This window comes from Urocitellus parryii, chromosome 11 (genome assembly GCF_045843805.1).
Source record: "Urocitellus parryii isolate mUroPar1 chromosome 11, mUroPar1.hap1, whole genome shotgun sequence".
In the NCBI taxonomy this organism is placed as follows: domain Eukaryota; kingdom Metazoa; phylum Chordata; class Mammalia; order Rodentia; family Sciuridae; genus Urocitellus; species Urocitellus parryii.
In genome coordinates, this window is record NC_135541.1 from 86,826,068 (window position 1) to 86,848,465 (window position 22,398).

Consider the following 22,398-nt stretch of genomic DNA (forward strand, 5'->3'; position numbering starts at 1 on the left):
CGTCTTCATGTTGGCAGAAAGCCTTGAAGTGATTTTTAACCACGCAGTCAAAGATAGTCTATGTTGTGGTTTTCTCAAGAAATCTGGACAAAATTAACCAATATTAAGAAACAAGAATATGTTCCAAGAATATATGCCAAACCTTGAGGATTTCTGACTAGAATAACAACCCATTTGTACATTCATATATGTAGTTTCATAACAGTGATAAAATAAATCACTAACCCATGAGAATTCTTAAGCCATCGAGGAGTTAACAATTTCTCCTGTGCCCAATCATCATTGTATATAAGATGGATTATTCAGTTAATTTGTTTAACATTATATTTCTCCATTTTTAAATAACACAAAATTACTTTTTTCAATCTACACTTCCCTACTCAACAAGAGAGGAAACATTTGAAATAGTTCCATTCCACTTATACCCTTATGGTTGTAACATCAGCAGAATTCACTCTCTAGATCTGGAAAGAAGAACTTTGTGTTATGTGCATGACTTACAGTAATGTGTAACATATCATGAAAGCATCCAAAGAATAATGTGTTCCCTTCCACCAACTCATTATTAAAGTACTATTATTAATAATAGATCAATTAAATAAATTAACAGTTTTTTCAAGGATATTTGTTTAGGTATAAACATTGGTCTATTTATGTATTTATTCATGTTTTAATAAAAGGTCTAATGGAATTCATTCCTACATTGTTCTCAAGCTGGTCATTTAAATGTTAAAATAAGTAGCTTCTATGAACCAATGAGGTACTAAAGATTGAAAATTCCACTCAGAAACAGTTACTTACTGTTTCACCACGTTGCCCAGGGTGTCCTGGCAGCCCATCCTTCCCAGGTGGACCCTGAAATCACAAGTTTTAAATACCCATGAAGTAAATATTTCTTTAATTATAGACTAGAAGTATTATGTTAGACAATTTACTGATATTTCACTGGACATTATATTTTGATGTTCTAATTGATTTTATACTTGGTGATGTTCAGTTTTATATATGGCATGTATCTCTTTAACATAAGTCTGTAGCTATAACTGAGACTAAAGAAAAAATGTAGAATTCTATTCTATACCTTTTACAATTAAGTGAATTTATCTCATTGCATCTTTTAAAAACAATATTTGCATAGGTCTGCATTTTATTTTCTTTCTTCCACATGATTAAAATAAAAAAAATTATTTTTGCAAAACTATTCTTCAATTTGTGTGTGTGTGTGTGTGTGTGTGTGTGTGTGTGTGTGTGATGCGTTTGTAAGCCAATTCCCTGTGCATTGAAACATGGATAATAGAGAAAGATAGTGTCCTCTAGTGGTGATCCAAACTTCAAACTGACAAGAATGAAAAAGGAATGAAATTTACAAAAACAAAGGCACTTTACATCTAAAATCGCTTCAAGTAAAGGAAACAATGTACTATGCTCAATTCTGGAAATGATCAGGGCCACTTTTTCCCATTCAGTTTTCTTAAATACCCTCTTGGAAGCAAAATTCTTATGAAGTACTGGAGAGCAACTCTGCCATGGTATTGCTTTCTCTAATGGGTGCAATCTTTGTCATGTTTGAAGAAATAGATGAAGCAATTAACTAAGTACTTAAAGCAAACAACTCTCCAAGGAACAAAACTGGAGTTCCAAGGGCCCAAACCTTCTTAGATGTCACTTCAACATTTTTTTAATTAAAACGTATTAGATATGTTTCCATTTCTCACTAGGTCATGAGTAATATAAGATGATGTTTTGCCCTCAGTTTAGAAGTGAAACACAAAAATGGGTAGTTCATTCTAGAAGATTTCATCCAGGTTCATGTTTTCAAAACAACAAATAAAAACAACTTTTCTACTTTGTCTCTATTTTGATACAGATGGAATCAATACGATATCAGTTTCAGATAATTATAAAAAATTTACTAAAAGCAGTGAAAGACAGCTAAAGAATCATAAATTTGAGTCTGGTATTTCCCTACCAAACTAAAACACTTCTTAAATGCTGAGCTTTGCAATCAGTATAAAACGTACACACGTTTCTAACAAATCTGTAAATATTAAAATTAAATATCTCACTATATTTGCTGATAGAGATGAAATGTTCATTACAGAAATTATAATCCTTTAAAACAGTGATTTTAGTTCTAAATGATGATATCCTGGAATGAAAGCAACATGGTTTTTAGTGGTGTTTCTAGGCAGTCTAAGGCAACAGAGTTAATGGTCTATAGGATCAGTATCATCACCACTTTTCTTGATTTAAGTATGTACTTCTAATATTAGGCAATTAATAACTATAATGGCTTTCCACTACTACCTAATAAAATAAAGCCAAATAATTGCTAAATAGTTTATTTACAAATGATAATTTTATTCATCCAAATAGGCTGCCCTTTTGATTTAGTTAATGAAGGATGGAGGAAACAAGTTCATCTAAAGGGAGGTGTGTATATACAGGAAGTCAAATTGTGGAAAAACTCTTCCAAATAGTTTTTAAACTATCCAGTGAGAAAACACCCTCATGAATACTAGATTTGATATTTTTTCCTACATATATAAATGTTCCTCATAATAATGATGCTATAAATTTTAATCATTTAAACTTTTTCTTGAATGAGATGAACTGGCAAAGAATGACATAAAAGTAAAAGAACCAAAAGAGAACATTCCAAACACTCAGTCTTTGTGTGAGTGTGTGTGTGTGTATGTGTGTGTGTGTGTGTGTGTGTGTGTGTAATTAGTCTGTAGGAGAAGACTGGTTCTATCCCTCACCTCAATTTTTTCTTTCTTTTTTATCCTCTGCTTTGGTACTGAGGATTAAACCCAGAGGTGCTTAACCTTTGAGCACACCCCTAGCTGGTAAGTTGCTGAGGCTGGTTTTGAACTTACTCCTGCCTCAGCCTCCCAAACCACTGGGATCAATTTCTTCTTTCTATGTCAAAGAGATGAAGGTATTTCTTTTCCAAATTTCATAAAACTTTATACCAGAAATATGTTAAGCATTTTTAGTTCATACTTTAATATTTCACTGAATAGTAAACAGTACACAAAGCACTTCATTCAGCAGGGACAGCAATGCTTCTTAATAGTGCCATGTCTCTCCAACTAGACTGTGGGCTTCTAAAGTCTAGGCATCTATTATAATTCTAATACCTCTTAGAGATAAAATGAGTGCATGATCAATGGCTCCAAACTGAACTAAAAGGCATGTGAAAGAACAAACTGAAAAAGTCTGAGGAAAAATGAGTCCAATGGCTCTCTTTGATAAAATTATCATATTGCATGGGGAAATAATTTGCAACAATGTAAACAAATATGTAAATGTATAAGTATGATGTATAAAGGTATCTAACATAGGAGATATAATAATGTTAAGGCTATATGTCTCAAGTGGATTTTTCTTTTGGCTAAATGATCCATGTACATGGCTTCAGAATACTTTTGGACTTACCTTTGAAAATGTGTATATACAGTCACTTTACAAACCACATTTTCACTTCTCTGTGAAACTGCACATATGATATTGCATTTTGAACACAACTCAGTGGGCAAGACATTATGTGCAGGAAATATCAATATATTAATAGTAACTATGTGTGTGAATTCACTCATAATCCTATAATGTAGATAATAACCTGTTATGTTTGTGGTAATAAAGCAGAACTGTTAAGTGTTAAAATGATACTCTTCAGCAGTGTCTAAAATTATTGCAAAAAGTAAGTGATTACCTAAATGGTTAACCTTTAATTCAAGAAGGTTTTTCAAAATAAATGATTCACCAACTTGATTTGTATACACACTAAAGTTTGGAAGATATTTAGTCTATGTTAGAACAATGATTCACAAACTGTTATGAAACAGAACTATCTGTATGGCTAATTAAAATATGGCTGGCAGGTGAAACTTTGTATTTCTACTAATATCCCAAGTGCAGCTGCTGCTACTGGGCCAAAACAACCATTTTGAGAACCATTGCACTAGACAGATGGGTGAGGTAATTCTCGTGTATATAAAGAAACTGAATTAAGGAAGGAAGGAAGAAAGAGAACGAGAGAAAAGGAGGAAAAAAGATAAAGAAAGAGAAAACCACTGAACAGGACTATGTTCCCATTAATATTTAAATATGAAAATAAAGCATTTCAATTAACTTTGGGAAAATATTCAATGATGACATTCAAAACAGTATTATAGTAAACAAAATTTTATAAGAAGAATATAATTCAATAAATTTTACCATTACATTTTCTAAAAAAATGCATTCTAGAGTGAAAAATAATAAAAACATATAAATCTCAATGTGATGTAAGTGTATCAGAATGTTGGAAGAATTTTAGGAAGTGATAATTGAAGATGCATGCAAAATTCCATTTGCAAGATCTAATTTGCTAGTGGAACATAACAGGGGAATTACAACACACCAAATATTTAATAATTAAAAGTATTTATTGTACAATATTTAAATAATAAATATTGTAGAAAAGTAATTGACAAAATAATATTCATATTATTTAAAACAATGCAAAATAAGAGGTGTTTAAATTATATTAAAATTCTTTGAATTCATAAGTGGAAAACATTCTTTTACATTTTATTTTCAATTTTGCTTTTATAGGGATTTAGTTACATCTACATCTCATAATTTAAACTGCAACTCTCAAAAATGTGAAAATATTATAAAATAAAGAAAGAAAAGGAAATTATGACACTTACAGGAGGACCTTTTGGTCCAGGAAATCCAACTGGACCCTGAGGGCCTTGAGGACCCTGAAAGTAAAGAGTATAGAAAGCTTAATGATACGCCTGGAAAGAGAAACCTCCACGCCTTATGGCTTATTTATACAGTTAAAATACAGAACAACATACAGCTTCTTCGCAGTAGTGACAAAACTATGGTACTATGATATGATAACTAGTACTAATAGAAAAGCAAAATAGTTTTTTACTACTTAAAACTGTACATCAACAGGAGCACTGTACGTATTTAGAGTTCATATAAAAAACTAACAGAACAATAGGTAGCAATAAGTTCCACAGATTTTTTTTTTACTTTGAATGTTGGCTATAAATATTCATAAAAGGAAAATTTCAATTCAATGCCATACTTCTTCAAAGGAAAAATATGTTTAAAAGTGACTCCATAAATTTTCTGGCTCTAGTTAGCCACAAATAAAAGGGAAAATAAGGGGCTGAGGCTGTGGCTCAGTGGTAGAGCACTTGTCTAGCATGTATGAGGCATTGGGTTCCATTCTCAGCACCACATATAAATAAATGAATAAAATAAAGGCCCATGCATCTAAAAAATATTTTAAAAAGGGCAAAAAAGTATCTCAAAATAATCATAAAAGATATCTTCAATATTTGTAGATAAAATGTATTTATTTTTGAGGATGTTACTATCTCATTTTACTCATGTATAAACTTCTTTGGTAGAAAGATAAAAAGAACTTTATTGTATAAGTATTCTCATTAACATTCAGTCTAAATATGCTTTTATAATATTATTCTAGGCTTGATGTTTAATTAACAATATTATTCAACTTTTTTATTTACATATCTTTAAAATGCAGGAAGTAGACTCTATTATGATGATTGTGTTGGTGGCAAAAAAAAAAAAATTGGTAAAAGTTAATTCTGTGTATGCCAGAATGTAATAATTGTATTCATAAAAAGAAGATATGTAAAATTAAAGATAATATAAATAAAATTTAATAAGTAATACAGTTTTAATAAGATTTATCTACATTCTAAAAGTTTATTAGTGTTGGTCTTTAATAGAATTTATTCTTTTAAAGTATCAGTTTAGACTTCTCAGGAAAAATTTCATTACTACTCTTAAGGCAATGCTAGTTCTGCAATAAGCATAAGCTTTTACTATTACCAGCATCTCATCCTGAAATGAAATGGATTCATCAAATTTATACAGTTAAAAAAATACAACATGAAATTAATAAAATACTGAGAAAATATGTGTAATTTATAAGTTTTTGTACCATCTTTAAACTATGAAAATATGATTCTTAAATATACATCATAAAAACTTAAGAAAACAAAATATAGCATTTAAATAAAATAATTTAAATAGTATTTTAAGGCTTTACAGTACTCTCTATTCCCCTAACTTCTTCAGACATATTTGCTTTTTAAAATTTTAATACTTTTAAAATAAAATTTGATTTTAAATTTAAGAAACATTTTCAAAATCACTATTTCAATGAAAAGTTTAAAAAATTGAGCTTGTTTTATAAAGTTCCACAAAAAAATTTCACATATTTTCCTTATATTAGTCAAATATAGTAGTATCCCCTTTTCTGATTTTACTTTCCACAGTGTAAGTTACTGGTGATCAATTATGATCTGAAAATATGAAAGAGAAAAAACTAGAAATAAATAATTCATTTGTTTAAAATTATGTATTATTTTACACATAGTAAAATTTCATCTCCTTTGGTTCAGTCCACCTGGAACATAAAGAATCCTTTATTCAGGGCATTTATACTGTAAATACTACACACCCATTAGTCATTCAGTAGCCATTTGAATTATCAATCAACTGTCATAGTATTGCAATGGCTGTGTTCAATTAAATCTTATTTTACTAAATAAGGTCCTTAAAGCACAAGAATAAGGATGATGGTAATTTTGTTACAGTATGTTATAATCTATTTTATTATTATTATTAATAGCTTACTCTGCTTAATTGATAAACTTTATCATACATATGTAGAAAGTATAGGGGGGAAAAACATAGTTTATATAGGGTTTGGCACTATCTGCAATTTCAAATACCTTAGAGTCCTGAATGTAACCATGGCAGGTACAGGTAAAGAGGGACTACTATAGTTTCTGGGTAGGGTAAAAAAAATGTTTAAAGAATCAGTGTAAAGATTGTGTTTGTACCCAAGTATGAAGACTGTATAATATATCTAGTGTCTAGTTAAATTTTATTATTAGACAAATAATGAATAGTTTTTCATATCCCCTAAATATTATAAGGAGCATGCATATGCCAAAATTACTCACTTTTTAAGTAGAATTCAAATGTAATTAGATACGTTGATTCTGTTATATTTTGTTTTGTTTTGCTAAATCTGGTAACCTAAGACCCAATTTAATCTATTTAACTTTTTTTTTAATATTTATTTTTTAGTTGTAGTTGGACACAACACCTTTGTTTTATTTATTTATTTTTATGTGGTGCTGAGGATCGAACCCAGGGCCTTGCATGCGCTAGGCGAGCAATTCTACTGCTGAGCCACACCCCCAGCCTGAAAATGAATCTTTCTAGATTCATATTTATAAAAGACAAAATTACCCTTTGCTTTGATCCTCAAAATGTATTTTTCCCACTCTCAGAGTGTTTTTACAATTACAAGTATTCATACTGTTGGATCTAATCACTATGTCCAAATTAAAATGTGAAAGCATTGAAATTGTATTTATAAGCTGGGGACCTGTCTCATTTGCACATATGAGGACCTGGGTTTGATCCCCAGCACCATGAAAAGCAAACAAAAAGAAAACAAAAAGCATATTTACTTATAAAGAAACATGTTGGTTGTTCAATTCTGGAATGTATAAATAAAGCACTAAAAGAGAATATAGTCTGTTCTTTAAAAACAAAGGTCAGTGTGCTACAATTTGTTAAACTATTCCAATTTGTTTAGTGATTTGGCCAGTTTAATTAATGTGCTGAATAACTGTAATCATCAAATACATCAAATATGTCCATTATTAACTCAAAAGGTACAGAATGAATGGACTTGATTTGGGAATAATTCATCAAGAATGAGAAATGTTAGGAAAGTTTAATTTAATTAAATATGAGCCAAAATCAGAATGTAACTAATTATATATTTATTCTTACATCATATGTACTCACATTTTTGTCATATATAAAAACTAAGGTTTACTCACTGTTTCTTTTTTGAAGTAACAAAACTACTCTTTCTCAGTTTTCCTTTTATAAAATACCTATCATAAGTTTCAAATAATAATCAATAAAAAATACTAACATGACTATATAATATCAAAAGCTATTACAGATACTAAGAAGTAATTCTAATAGCTTTGACTATAATACAGAGGATAGCATTAAAAAAAAATCTGACTCATGCAAAACAGCATTTTGCCAAAAAAGCCAAACAAAGGGCACACTTGCTCATCTGTATTTTGCTTTATTTTATATCAATTGAAAATCAATTTACTAAATAGTTTTTCTATTTACTGGAATAGATGTTTTGTCTTGAGTTAAATTTATATTGATTGTGGCTTAATGGCCACTGGTAGCTTGCATTCTACCAGCATAATTTTGCTGCCAGCTCCACAGACAAATTGAGTATTAATATGGAAAACAAGACAAGTGGATGAGAGGGCATAGGTGTTTTAAGCACATTTTAAATAAAAAATTTACATTGGCTTGAGATTAAGAGTAATATCTTAGGCCAATTACATTATTTCTCTCATTTCTTTAATAAAATTAGTTGCATATAACTCATAAAGCTTTTATATTGGCAGGGCGAAGTAAATTAAAGAATATGATTTTTTTTTTAACTTAAACAAAATTTTTGTGGATGAATGGGATACAGATACTTTTTTTTCCAGAAGTGTAAACACTTGCAGAAGCACACTCATTTTCATCTTATTTTAGGTGACTGAATCATACGTACTCTTTCACCTGGAGGACCAGGAGGGCCATCACCTCCCGAAGTGCCCTAGAAAAAAAAAAGGAGAGCGAGAAGAGAAAAGAAAAATCAGTTTTGATTCCTTGTTATGGCATCCTCCAGAAAAGGAATTTGCAACAAAGATCATTTGAAACAAGTGTTAACAATACCTTTGGGCCCGGTTTTCCAGTGGGACCTCTTGCACCTCTGGAACCACGAGGACCCTGCATATGAGAGCAAAACATGAAACTGATCTAATTCCAAGCAAATCCAAAGGCATAGAAACATTATATTGAAAAATTGAATCACAAATGAAAATCACTGTTTTAAATAAAAGCACTCACCGTTGGACCACGCTGACCCCTCGGGCCTGGTTTGCCAGCAACTCCCTGCCAAAGACAGTTCAAACCGTTTCCATATGCTGTGTACCACAGTACATTATGAGGTCTGGCGTTGAAATACGGTTTCTCATGCAAGGACACTGACATTAGCTTGTTCAGGATAAAACAATTAAATATCATACCCGTGCACCTTTCTCCCCATTGGCACCTGGAAACCCAGGAAATCCAGTGGAACCCTAAAATAATAAAAAATAATAAACAGTGAATATGATAACTAAAGATATGATTATTTTGGAAAACAGAAATTCTGACACAGCTGGTAATACTTAAATAAAAATATAATTAAAATCATATATAAGTTTAAAGGGACCACATGAGCTCCACTTATATATTTGAAATTGAACTTACAATGACATCTGAAATCCTGGAAGCATTGAAAGCATGAATTAATAAAACATGTTTTTAGTATTGAACTTCAAAAGTCAAATAATTAATAAAAAATTATAACTCCTATTATAAAATAGCAGTCCAATTTTGTGTAAAATGTATTTTTAACTTAATAGTTTACATTCTTGCTTTGACTCTAAAGAAAAATCCTATTTTCATAAGCATGACTAGTCAAACATTAAAACATTAAAACAGAGGCTTTATGAAGATGTTTTTCCTGAATTAACATTATTATATCCATATGTATATCATTTCAGCTGAATATCTGTGTACTTTTAGAACTTTATAAGTCATATAGGCTGGCCACCTTTCCTCCATGTTTTCTACTTGACCCTTGAATGTGATTACCAAACAAAGCAAGGTACTGAACAATTAAATACTATGTTTAGTATTCCAAAGATAAAAATTCAAGGTTTCTGTCTGCCACGTACCAGTTAAGTAAGTTGTATACATTACTTATCCTGTTTGAGTATGATTTTTTCTTTTTTTGCAAAATGAGGCCAGTAATACATATTTTATAGGTATTTTGAAAGTGAAGGGAGATTGGAATAAAGGAATGCTGAGTAACAATAATAATTATAATATAATGATTATTTTTTAAATGCAATAAATACACTAAAACATTATTTCATTTAGGCCACACATGACCACATTTTACAGATGAAATATAATATAATCTCCAATATTAAAATTCCTCCTTTTGACCTTGTGTATAATCACAGATTTTTCATCTTGTCAGATATTTCTTTAATCAAGACTGAGACCAGTCTCCTCATAATTAAATAAGGAAATACAGATCAAGGTTCAAATCATTTTATTTACTATAAGTTCCTGGAGATGGCTGGAGGTTTTCTAAATATTTGCCTTTCCTGTTTAGACCACTGTATAATTAGGTTCAATAATGTGTAAAGTCTCTAGCAGATAGGAAATATAACTAAATCTCCTTTGACTTAAACAAATTTTGTGGTTTTTGGAATCAACTGACTTGCATTGACCTACACTAAAACAATTGTTCTCCAACTGATACGTGGTCCCTCTGTCTGAGAATAATCTAATTATTGCTGAAAATATGAATTGGCAAGTCACACTCCATACCTACAGAAATTAAAACACACAATCTGATAGAAGGTCCAAGAATCTGCTCATTCAACAACCTCTTCAGGCGGTATGTACTTTAATGTTTGAGAATTCTTGGAAGCTGTTTCTTAAACATGTACAGTAAGAACAGGCAAGTATGAAATATCACCTATATGCAGAAAGAAGATAACTATTTAGCTTTATTCCAAATTTGAAAGTGATGAATATTACATTCTTAGCAAGTAGGCTGAATTCTACTAATTTCTTCCACAAGTGCTATTAAAGTAAATCAGGAAAATTGTATGTAAAGACCTAAGGCAGTTGATGGTTAAAATAATAACCCAAAGTATTATGACCCACTTTTCAACATATTCTGATTCATGACTTTAGAGTCAACTTGTGTTCAACCTAAAGACAATTGTTAGAGATGAAATTTCCACTTACTAGTGGAAAAGTCTCTACTAATTATATTTTGTGAAGGGCTTTTGAAGCTTCTTTCCTTTCTCTACAGATAATCAGATAAAGGTGCATCTGATAGAGTTTTACGGTATGGCTATTTCAGGAATTTGACAAGAAAATATAAAAATTTATTTTCATTAAATTTTACCTGGGAACAAGTATTTAGTTCTGTCTTGACTTGACCAGATAACTAATCATATTTATAAATAATAATTTAAGCAAATTGTTCCCATAGATCAATTTATTTTCAATGCATTTATTTTTTTACATGGTTTCTGCTCTAGGAAGTCAGTGGGAAATAAACACAAAGAGTTAGATCCACAAGTTAAGCAGTTTATAATATATGGGGATAGTATTTTTATTTTCCTGTATAAGGACTTATCAACAAAATACAGACTCTGTGAAAAGGCATCACCTGCTTTTAGATAGAAGAAACAAAAAACAAAAGAGACGACAATGTCAAAGACTAATGGTAAAATTATATCAGTTAATAAAAGTGAAACTTTCAAAATTATTTTAAATGCCATTTGAATTGTTAAAGCACACTATCCAGAAAGAGATTTTACAGTTTGAAATAGCTATCATCTTAAAATACGATGGTGTGACTTTTGAATTCCCATTATGGTTTATATTGCTACAAAGACACTGTATAAATTAAAGTGTCTAATTATAGTCCTTAAATTGCTTCAAAGAGATGAGCAATCAAATTTCACTCTTAATATAATAAAGACTTAATTCCATTCAAAATTCATTGGCTTCCACATAGTAAAAAAAGTGAGGCTATCTTTGATCTTTAATGCACCCATAACTTTTGTTTTAGAAATGAGAAACCCAAAAGTTCTTTGATCATAGAAAAAAATTTAGTTATGCAGAAAAGAAATATAAAAAATAAAGACCAATATCTCAGACATTTAAGTTAGCGAATTAGAAATACATTTGATTCCTCTAGAAAGAAATATTTCTATTTAGTCATTCTGTTGCATTTTTCTAATAAAAAGAATTCAAAGAATACTAAGCAAAGAAATGACTTAGAAGAAACAAAAATAATCAGAATTTCAGATAAACTCATAAAATTGTGTTCATTCAAGTAATGTTATGGCAGTTTTCTAAGTATTCAAGTCAAAACAAAACAACACCACAATTGTAATTCAGCCCAGTAAATAGATCAAGAATTCATGAAGCCTAAGGCTGTTTATTCTGCAGTGAATAGCTTTTTACAATATTTGTGAAACAATGTTGACATTTGAAAGAAATATATTAGAGATAATATATTAGAGATAATATTTAAAAGGTCAAAATAATTATTCAAAATAACTATTCAAAATTTCAGTGTATTAGAATACATTTAAATGATACTTGTATTATTTTTAAATCACAAATATTATGAATCTTATTTTAGAAGAGCTCAAAATATAATATGTGTTTCTTATGAAAAATTATAAGAAAAATCATGACAAGCCTAAAATAGTGTCATCACTAGACAATGAGTTATACAATTGCATGTAGTCTACCTTTCACTGGGGGAGGGACATTTCTGTCTCACCCTAGTTATCTGTGAAATGATTAATAAATATATGTTAATTGTATAATAGAATATTATACAATCAGGATTTTTCTACCCTATGTATTATGTGTGAATGGGTCAAACTGTGCTATATATAGGGAAATAGATTAATATAGAGACTTTCATCTACATATACAGTATATAATGAACCCTCCAATATTAATAATCAACATTTACAAACTATCTTAATGTACCTAGTCAATGAATCAACTACAGTCTTCACTAAATTGTATGGTTAGCTGGGGAAAAATGAGTCCTGGAGATTAAAACACAATTTTAAAACCATCTTTTTTTTCATAAAATATGTATATTTCAAATACTCAAAAATGGGATTCAGGGGCTGGGGTTGTGGCTCAGCAGTAGAGTGCTCACCTAGCACATGCAAGGCACTGGGTTTGATCCTCGGTACCACATAGAAATAAATAAATAAGATAAAAGTATTGTGACCACGATTAAAAAATTTTTTTTTAAATGGGATTCATGTGATATAATGGGGTTAATAGTGACCCTTCCCAAAAAACTAGATACATCCAAGTCCAAAGCTCTGAAACCTGTGAATTTTGCTTTATTTTGAAGGAGGAGGAGGAGGAAAAGGAGGAGGAGGAGGAGAAAAATAAAAATGTCTGGTCTTCCTCAAATGAAATTAAGGATCTTGAAAGGAGATTGTCCTGAATTATCCAGGTAGTTCCTAATTCCAGTGACAGTATCCTTATAAAACACCAAGGAAAAGAAATAGACAATCAGGAAAAAAGACCATGTAAAGATAGGGTAGAGACTGGAGAAATACTGTCAGAAGCCAAAGGACACCCAGAACCAATAGGTGTAGGGTGAGGCTAGGACGCAGTCTCCCCTAAGGCTTGTTAAGGAATGTAGCCCTGCACATAATCTTGACTTCCAACTTCGGGCCTCCACAATGGTGAGAAAGTGCATTTCCTTGGTTGTAGGTCGAAGTTTGTGAGATTTGTTACAACTGCCCTGGGAAATAAATACTGATGAAAATGAGGTCAACAGGGTAGGTGAAAGATGTATACCAACCCTATAAAAGACAGAAATCAAGTGGCAATTCAAGCCTGCAGAACAACAGAAATGAAATCAAAAGCTGTCATCCCTCAGATGTCATCCACTTGATGACTTTGATATACTCTAATGTTCTTCCTTGGAAGAGACTTTATTCCAAACACAAGGAAGTAGCCTACTGTGCCTTCCTTCCATGATGCCATGTCCTGGAATCCTTCTATCTATGTTTCCATAGGCTCTATAAGATCCATGTACTCCAGAGACCACATACCCGCTGATTGTCACTTGTGGAATTATATTTTATGTTCCCATCTCCTCTACACTATCAACTGTGAGATAATCATGGATGATTAATTTTAAGAGATTTTATAACATGTTGATAAACTATAAAACTCAAGCTAATTATTTTACCTTAGGACCTTGTCTTCCTGGATATCCTGGTAACCCTGGAACTCCAAGCTTCCCCTAAAGTTAAAAAATTAAATAAATAAATAAGTAAAATTATATTTCAGTGAAAATTTTAATAATTTTTCTAAATATTAGAGTCATATATTTGTACAACTCAAAGGAAGATCAGCAAGTGTTTACACTATTTTATCTATATAACATTTCTTCATTTCCATTGGAAAAGGAAATTGTTGCTTTTGGCATGTTTCTAATGCTTTAATGTTGCATAATTTAACATTTCTTGAGTAAGGGATAAGACTTTCTTTGGGGACATAAAATCCTAGCTAAAAAAAGCTTTTCCATTTTGTAAACTCCAAGGCATAACAACAAAAAAAATAAGCTTTTTCAACATTAAATATTCAATTAAGATAGTTCATGGAGTTGGAAGTACATTCAGATCTTATTGCTCTAACAGAAGCAAATCTTTTCAGTAAATTATTTCTTTTTTCACAGTCTAAATATAAAGCAAGTGATGAGTTATTTAACTTTTTCTCAGTAAGTAAACTATGAATAACTATATTAATAGATATTGTGAATTAAATTTTGAGCAATTTTTAAATTTATTCAAATATTGGATAAAGCTGGTTAATAAACTTGTTACACATTGAGGGTTATAACTAATAATGATGAATGTTGTGGAGTGTTATTTCTTCCCAGTGGGCACCCACGAATAACTATTTCGTACTAGTACAAGGCGGTTATGGTCAATCTGTAATTGCTAAAATAAAGTATAAACTATGAAGAATTATAACAATGTGAAACCAATAATAAGAGACTTCAAAAGTCATTCTAAAATGTTAGCCTCCGAAATTACTTAATAAATAAATCATTAGTAAGAAAATATAAGTAGAGGGATAAATAAATGAATAAAATGTAAAATTTTACTGTATATCATTTTCTGTAAAAAGATGCTTATAAAGGCATACATAATGTATAAAATATTATGCACTGATGTCTTAAACATTAGCGAGCTTGGAGTAACATTCCCAATGTACACTTAAAGAAATAAAAATGGAAATAAACCATTTTTATTGCATTGTACATGCAATATTAAAATATGAGAAGAACTTCATGAACAAAATTAACATTTTACTGGATAAAGCAAGGCAAGAAATTAAGAACATAGTTGATGACCTCATTATTATAGATTGAACTAAAGAGTTGATGGAGTTATGATTAACATTGCATAGATAAGCAGTCTTCAGATGGAAAATATGCAAACAAGCCCTAAGAAGCATACTTATAATGATGTCCCCTTGGATACATTATGTTTCATAGCTTGTTTTACTCCATTGATTTCAAGGTTAATGAAATTCTCTAATTATGATCACAAAACTATCTATGTTCTACGCTAATTACTACATTAGAATGTATACTCTTACTCATTTTAAAATTATTTAAAAATAAATTCAGACAGTATGTGTTTCTTTTTGCAATATGGTGATAGACAACTTCAGTAAATGCATACAGACATAAGGAAATGTTAAAAATGAAGGATTTTGAGGTAGCAGAAACTGCTGTTGCCTCAGACACACAAGACAGAGTCCGGTGGAGGAGAGATCAAAGTCCCAGGTTAATCCTTAAACTGTGGGCAACTCAGCACTTAAGTAGAAGGGTATAACAGTGCGGTGAGGCTTTGTCTTTCCCTTCTCTTTTCTTTACACTGCCCAAACACAATACTTTTCATCAATTCAGACATGGCAAATTTTTCAAAATGCCAAACAGTAGAACTGTCATATCAGATGATTGCCAATCACATGACATTTTTTTAAATTTAAATAGTCACAATCTTCACATAATACCTATGTAACCTATTTTACTTCTGGACAGGATGGTTTGGAGGTGAAAATACTAGAGTTTTCTCAAATAGCATAGAACTTCTTTATCTTATAGAAAAACAGCATGCTTATTACAGAAAATATAGACATAGGTATGCATAAAACCAGAGAAATCATTTCAATTTCACCATAAGAATCTAATTATATTTTGCTTTAGTGCACATAATGGGATAATACTTATCATAGATATTTCTAACTATTTTTTTCCTTTTCAATTTAATTTCATGGAATATTTTGAAAAGTTAATTATTCACTAAATGGTCCTGAGATATAATTTTAATGTTGCTTCGTGTTACATTTAAATGTAAATATAGTAATTGTAAATATTTTTGGCATATACATACAGCCCCATCACTGTTTCTCAAAACAATGAATATTAGTATTTTCCAGGAATACTTCAAACTACAAGTGATAACTTGTGTCATCTTTAAATTAAATTTTTTTGAAAATAAATATTTTTAAAAAATATTTATTCTATGAAAATACATGGTTAAAAACACTGTATATTTTGGTTTGAGAGACAAAAATGATTCTACTTGATCCAAAACAATAATCAGAGAACATCTTTTATTAACTCTTTCATCCTTTACTCATTCTCCATTTCTCACCATCGAATGTGGAAGAGCCGATCCTGTATGGCTACGGAAAGCAGAGGGACCAAAAAAATACGCATAAGTGAAAAATTATAAATGTGTTCTTCTCATGATTATACTCTGGGTAGTACATGGATCAACTTGAAATGTAATAGATTCCTTTAGCTTCCTGAAATCAGTGATGAAAAGTATTTAAAATGTCAATGAAGCATCTTCCACAGGGGACCCATGCATTTAGAGTTTCGCCAACCTTTTCTCCTGCTTGACCAGAAGGACCTGGGTCTCCAGTGGGACCTGCACGACCTTTGGGGCCTTCAGGACCATCTTCTCCTCTTGGGCCTATTTGGCCAACTTCTCCCTGAAGTATAGAGAAATAACATTTTGTAACTTAAAACATGTGGAACCTAACAGGCAGAGAGGCTAACCTATCGGAAAATCAGATTCTTCAATTTTTGGTTTGTTTATTCATGTTTTATATTTGACAAGGAAGCTTGCCAGGGTTAGACTTCATTATTTGCTCCATTTCTAAATAAACAACTAAATATAACTTCACATACTGAAAATCTGCAGAAGCCAGATGCCACCATATATGATGTTAACTTGCTTTTGAGACATCTGTGATAGAGAATGACAGAGATGGTGGTGGAGTTAGATATGACAGAGACAAAGAAACAGACACAGGCAGAGAGAGATTGAGAGAGAGAAAAAAGAATAAATAAGAAAGCTACTTTGGAAATCATCATTTGAAACACAGAAAAAGTATCTTCTTTCTAGACTTCATTTTTATTTTTAAAGAATTAGGAACTGAGATACAAAGTTAATGTTTCCCATCCCGAACACAGGTTTTTATGTGAATTTGAAGTAAACCAAAGTCTTCTAAGGTATGTTTTTACACTCAGAGGTATTAGGTACATTATCATATTAGTTATTAAAAAAATTCCCAATAAAGCATCTAATTTGCTTTAGGTGAATGATATTATTTTTGTTGTTGTGTTTTAGAGCTTATGTTCAGAGAAAAATTTTATTCTTAGAACCTGAAATTCAAAACTACTGAAAATTTATGAAAGTTGCAGACAGGTAGTTTCTAGGCAGCACAGTTTAAATTTTAAGAACTAAATTTAGAATAAGCCTGTCAGATTGCTTAAAAGTAATTTGATAATTGTTTTCTAAAACTGTGTCTATATGTCTGTTATATCTTAATAAACTGTGTCTGTTATCTCAATAAATCCATTGTGAGTTGAAAATATACTGTCAAGATGCATTTAATATTTAATACACGTAAGCTATGAAAATTCCCAGCTAATCCTAGCCTACCTTAAAAGTGCTCAGAAAATTTACAGTAGTCTACAGTTGACTGAATCATCTAACAAAGTCTGTTTCATAATACAGTGTTGAGTATCTCATGCAATTTACTGAATACTATATTTAGAGTGAAAAATAGACTGTATGTTTGCAATATTACAAATTCAAAAAATCACAAAGTCAGAAATTGTAAGTCAGGGACTGCATATACATATACTCAAAGTATATATTATACAGATAGCCCCCAACTTACAATGGTTCAAAACACAGTTCTTTTACTTTACCATGGGGAAAAAGCAAAGTACATTCAATAGAAACCATACTTCATATTTTGGATTTTCATCAATTCCCAGGCTGTCATGTATGGTTTGATATTCTCTCAAGCTATTGGGCAGCTGTAGAGAGGCTCAATTCTCAGCCAAACATGTGACCAGCAAGATAACAACTGATACTCCACATTATATTGTGCTGCTAAGCTGATACTTAGTAGGTTAGACATTTGAAATGTATTTTCAATTCATAATATTTTCAACATATGATGATTTTATTGGGACATATAGTTAGTAGAGAACTTTGTGTCTGGAAAAGTGTGCACCTGTGTGCTTTTATAGGCGAAATGAAAAATTTAAGATAATGTCTAGAAAACAAATGGTACTATTCTATCTCCAAGAAACATAAAATGAGTGATATTCAAGGAAAACCTCAAGTGAGAAAAATCTTAATAGAAACATTTTACTTTATTCTGTACTTGCTATTTTTCAAGATTATAATGCATGTGTAATATGTAATTTTATGTATTTGTATAAATTTTCTTTTTACTCACTCTGTCGCCTTTAAGACCCATGTCACCTTTGAATCCTGGAAAGCCGTCTTCACCCTAAGAAATACATGGAATAAACAAAAGTTTAGTCTGACGAGTATAAGAATCTAAAATATGGTTATCTAAAATGAGTGTTAATTATTAGGTGAAATTATCCTGGGAATTATGAATTCTAGATGTGAAATCTCCTTCTTCCCTACTCCATCTCTGTTCCTATTCCCTTATTCCCAGAATCTTCCAATCTTTCTTCAAATATTGGCTGTGAATTAAGGAATTTTTTCATAAATGTGTCCATCATGTCTTCTGTAGCTCATGACAGAAGTAATTCTGTAATAACATATATCTTATGCTATTTACATAAAGAAAGTAATTATCATTTAACATGATTTACAAAGTCCTATTCTATCAAATAAAAAGTTTTACCCTTAACTTGCTAATTTTTATCGAAGAATTTTACATTGTGCATTCAATATCCTGTGATTTGGTTGGATGCCTTCTAACTTAATTTGTTCTCTATATTATACTCTCTTCAGGTGAAAATAGGAAGGAGAAAGTATGTCATCTGTGTGTACAAATTGCTTATTGTGGCACCGTATGCACAGAGCAAAGGTGCTGAAAACTGGGCATCCTTTAGCCATGGAGACATTGGGGCTATGGGAATATTTCCTGCTGTTCCTACTCAAATCTGGAAGCTTCATGAACAACTTTACTATCTTTTAATTTCAATAAAAAATAATTTTTTGAAGATGATTATTCATTTATTCAACAACATTAAGAGAGCAATTCCTATGTTGAAAAGCACTGTGAGATATTTTGAAGTTTTTATTTCAACCAAAACACAGAAGGGAGAACATCTGTAGCTATTTTGGTATAAATGAAGTAGAATGGGAAAGATAAAAAGAAAAGATGATGTTGAAGACGATGATGATGATGATGGTGATGGTGGTGGCGGTGGTGGTATTCTGGTGGTACTGGTGTTTTTGAGGCAAGATGTGAAGGACAGAAGGTATGCTATGTAGTTTGGCATTTTATTTGATAGCACAAAATGGATATAGGTTTTAGAGTTGGAGGAAAGGACTCGCTAGTGTGGTTATGAGAACAAAGTTAGGAAGGACAAACACATTTATCTCCATATCCTACTGGCAAAATAACCTCTCTGAAACACAAAATTGATGGTATTACTTTTCATTTTTATATTCCTCAATGTTTTCAAACGGGTAACGATGAATATAAGCTGCCCTCTTCTACACCTTGATCTAGTTCTTGTCCATTTCTTCAGACTTTTGTCTTGAATCTCCCCTCTATCTCCACCCAAATCTTCGGATGGCATTCTAGAAAAACTAAATTATTTTATTTTCATTCATAACACACCTGCAAAACTTTTCCTTTCTCTGTACATCTGGCAATATTTTACTCTCTTCACAATGCAGCTCATGATTCTGTCATGAAGTATTCCCTGACCTCAAACATTTCCTCCTGAAATTAACCTGTCCATTCAGTGTGTCCCAGCTACATTTCTTATTAGAACAACATGACTTCCTGTTTTGAGTAGATCACATATCACTTTTCCATTAAATACGAGAGGTAGGAATCATATCTAAATAACCACTGAGTTTCTGGTATCTAATGTATTTTGACTTTTGAAACCATGATACTCTGTAAGGATTTACCAAAGGAACATTTGGAAATTATCCATGCCCCAATGGGAATTTGGCAAGGTCTTGGAATGTTTAGAAAATACCAAATAACACTCAGTTTGAGCATGAGACCAAAAACCAGAAAAAGCGATCCAAACCACTATCTTGTCTAACTCTGACAGGAACAGAACTTTTCCTCAGGAGAACAGAATAAGGTTTTCACTTTTTGTGGTGAAGTGACCTTGTAAGGGGCAGAATTATCTTTACACTGAATGCAACTGGAGCAATGGCTGAAGTGTAAGGGTTGAAAATGACCATTTAACTTCACTACCTTCTCCCTGGAGAGAAGTTGTGTTGGAGGAAAGAACACCTGCCAAGTTTAGTTTAAGAAATATTGAACTCTACATCCAAGAATCGGTAACTGACACTAGGATTGTTTCAGGTAGACTTATTTGTTTGTTTGTTTACTTAGAGCTAGAAACCTGTGAATGGGATTCAGCTTCAGTCAAACTTTGTTGTCAGTATGTATAACCAAGGAAAAGAAATATGTGACTCAAATTCATTAGGCAAATTTTTAAACAAATGGCATAACGCATTACTGATATTTCCAGTCCTAAAATTGTCAGATCTGAAGTAATCTTCAGAAAAAGGCAAAAAAAAATGTATGGTTTTGGAAGATGAGTACCACAAGAATTCACCAATACCACTTGGTCTATTGGGCTGTGTTACTAGAAGTTTTAAGGGAAATATCTAAGACAAAAACAAACAAACAAACAAACAAAACCAGAATTTTAATGCTATGATAGTTAAGGTATATACTTGCTATTTAAGCTTTTGATAATAATTCATATCATAAAGAAAAAATATCTAAGGGTATAATTTTCTAATTTATTCTTTATGTCTAATGGGATATATGGTGGATTGTTTTACATATACAGAGAAAAAAAATAAATAATGTATCTTAAAAATGTATCAGGACTTAATGATTCCTCAGAGAGTTTGAAAATAAAAAGATTCTTACCATTAAAATTTTTTCTATTGTTTTGTCTTGTTGTTCATGTGTTTTCCCATCTAGAGTATGGATCTAGGGCAGCACAAATTCTATCCTGTAACCTATAATGTCCCTGAAGGTTTCTAACAGCTCGCTTTTAATGGTGAGAGCAATATCAACAGCACCCTGTATAAACATTATACAGTCTTAAACCTAATAGCTCCCACTCAGGCATCTACTGCTTTCTCGAATTAAACCAGAATGATGAGTTCAATAACTATCTATAATATAAACAGAAAATTTTCTAAAACGGTTTACAATTTCAAATGGTGGATGAGAGAATGGAATTAGGGTAGAACTTGATGTTTGTGAGGGAGGAAGAGAGAAGCTAGCAGCAAAAACTTACAGGAAGAGTGAAAGAAGAGCCGACAAATTTGCTGTTGATTGGAGAAAAGTTGGAAAGAAAACAGACAAGTGAGAGGAAGAATATAAACAAAGAGAAAAAATCAAAGATATAAGAATACAACAAAAATGCAAACCACCATCCATATATCATCATCCTCCACACACTGATGCATTGAAAACACCCTGTTCCAAATATGGTAAAGATGTTAGCAAATAGAAAAATCAAATCAAATCAAATAAATCTCAATGTAAAGTTAAACTGTCTCCATCAGTACTGAAAGTTTCTCACTTTGTGATGTAGAGTCCCAAATCTGTCAAAGATTATTTGAAATGTAAAGGAAATGGCACTGTTTCTGATATCTCGTGGGATGACCAGGCCCAGATCAGTCCTCATAGCCTATTCAACAAATGGTGCTGGCAAAACTGGAAATCCATATGGAGCAAAATGAAATTAAACCTCTGTCTCTCACCCTGCACAAAAATCAACTCAAAGTGGATCAAAGTCTGGTATCGCTATACCGCCTGATTCACACTTCCTGCTTAGTATTGTTTTTGCTATTCTGGGTCTTTTATTATTCCATATGAATTTCATGATTCTTTTATCAATTTCTACAAGATATGCTGTTGGGATTTTGATTGGCATTGCATTGAACTTATATAGGACTTTTGGTAATATCGCCATTTTGATGATGTTAGTTCTGCCTATCCATGAGCAGGGTATATTTTTCCATCTTCTAAGGTCTTCTTCTATGTCTTTCTTTAGGGTTCTGTAATTTTCATTGTATAAGTCTTTCACCTCTTTTGTTAGGT

General features: G+C 31.3%; 1 protein-coding gene across 4 annotated transcripts in view; it reads right to left on the reverse strand.

The window, feature by feature from the left end:
- Positions 1-22,398, reverse strand: part of Col11a1 (collagen type XI alpha 1 chain) — a 213,862-nt gene that overhangs the window by 81,392 nt on the left and 110,072 nt on the right. For all 4 annotated transcript variants that reach the window (XM_026409165.2, XM_026409163.2, XM_026409166.2 and 1 more), the window contains 9 exons: positions 18,559-18,612; positions 16,684-16,791; positions 13,967-14,020; positions 9,174-9,227; positions 8,995-9,039; positions 8,821-8,874; positions 8,657-8,701; positions 4,701-4,754; positions 802-855 (listed from right to left, as the gene is read on the reverse strand). In XM_026409165.2, the coding sequence (XP_026264950.2) occupies positions 802-855; positions 4,701-4,754; positions 8,657-8,701; positions 8,821-8,874; positions 8,995-9,039; positions 9,174-9,227; positions 13,967-14,020; positions 16,684-16,791; positions 18,559-18,612 (522 nt within the window). The remainder of the gene's footprint in view (positions 1-801; positions 856-4,700; positions 4,755-8,656; positions 8,702-8,820; positions 8,875-8,994; positions 9,040-9,173; positions 9,228-13,966; positions 14,021-16,683; positions 16,792-18,558; positions 18,613-22,398) is intronic.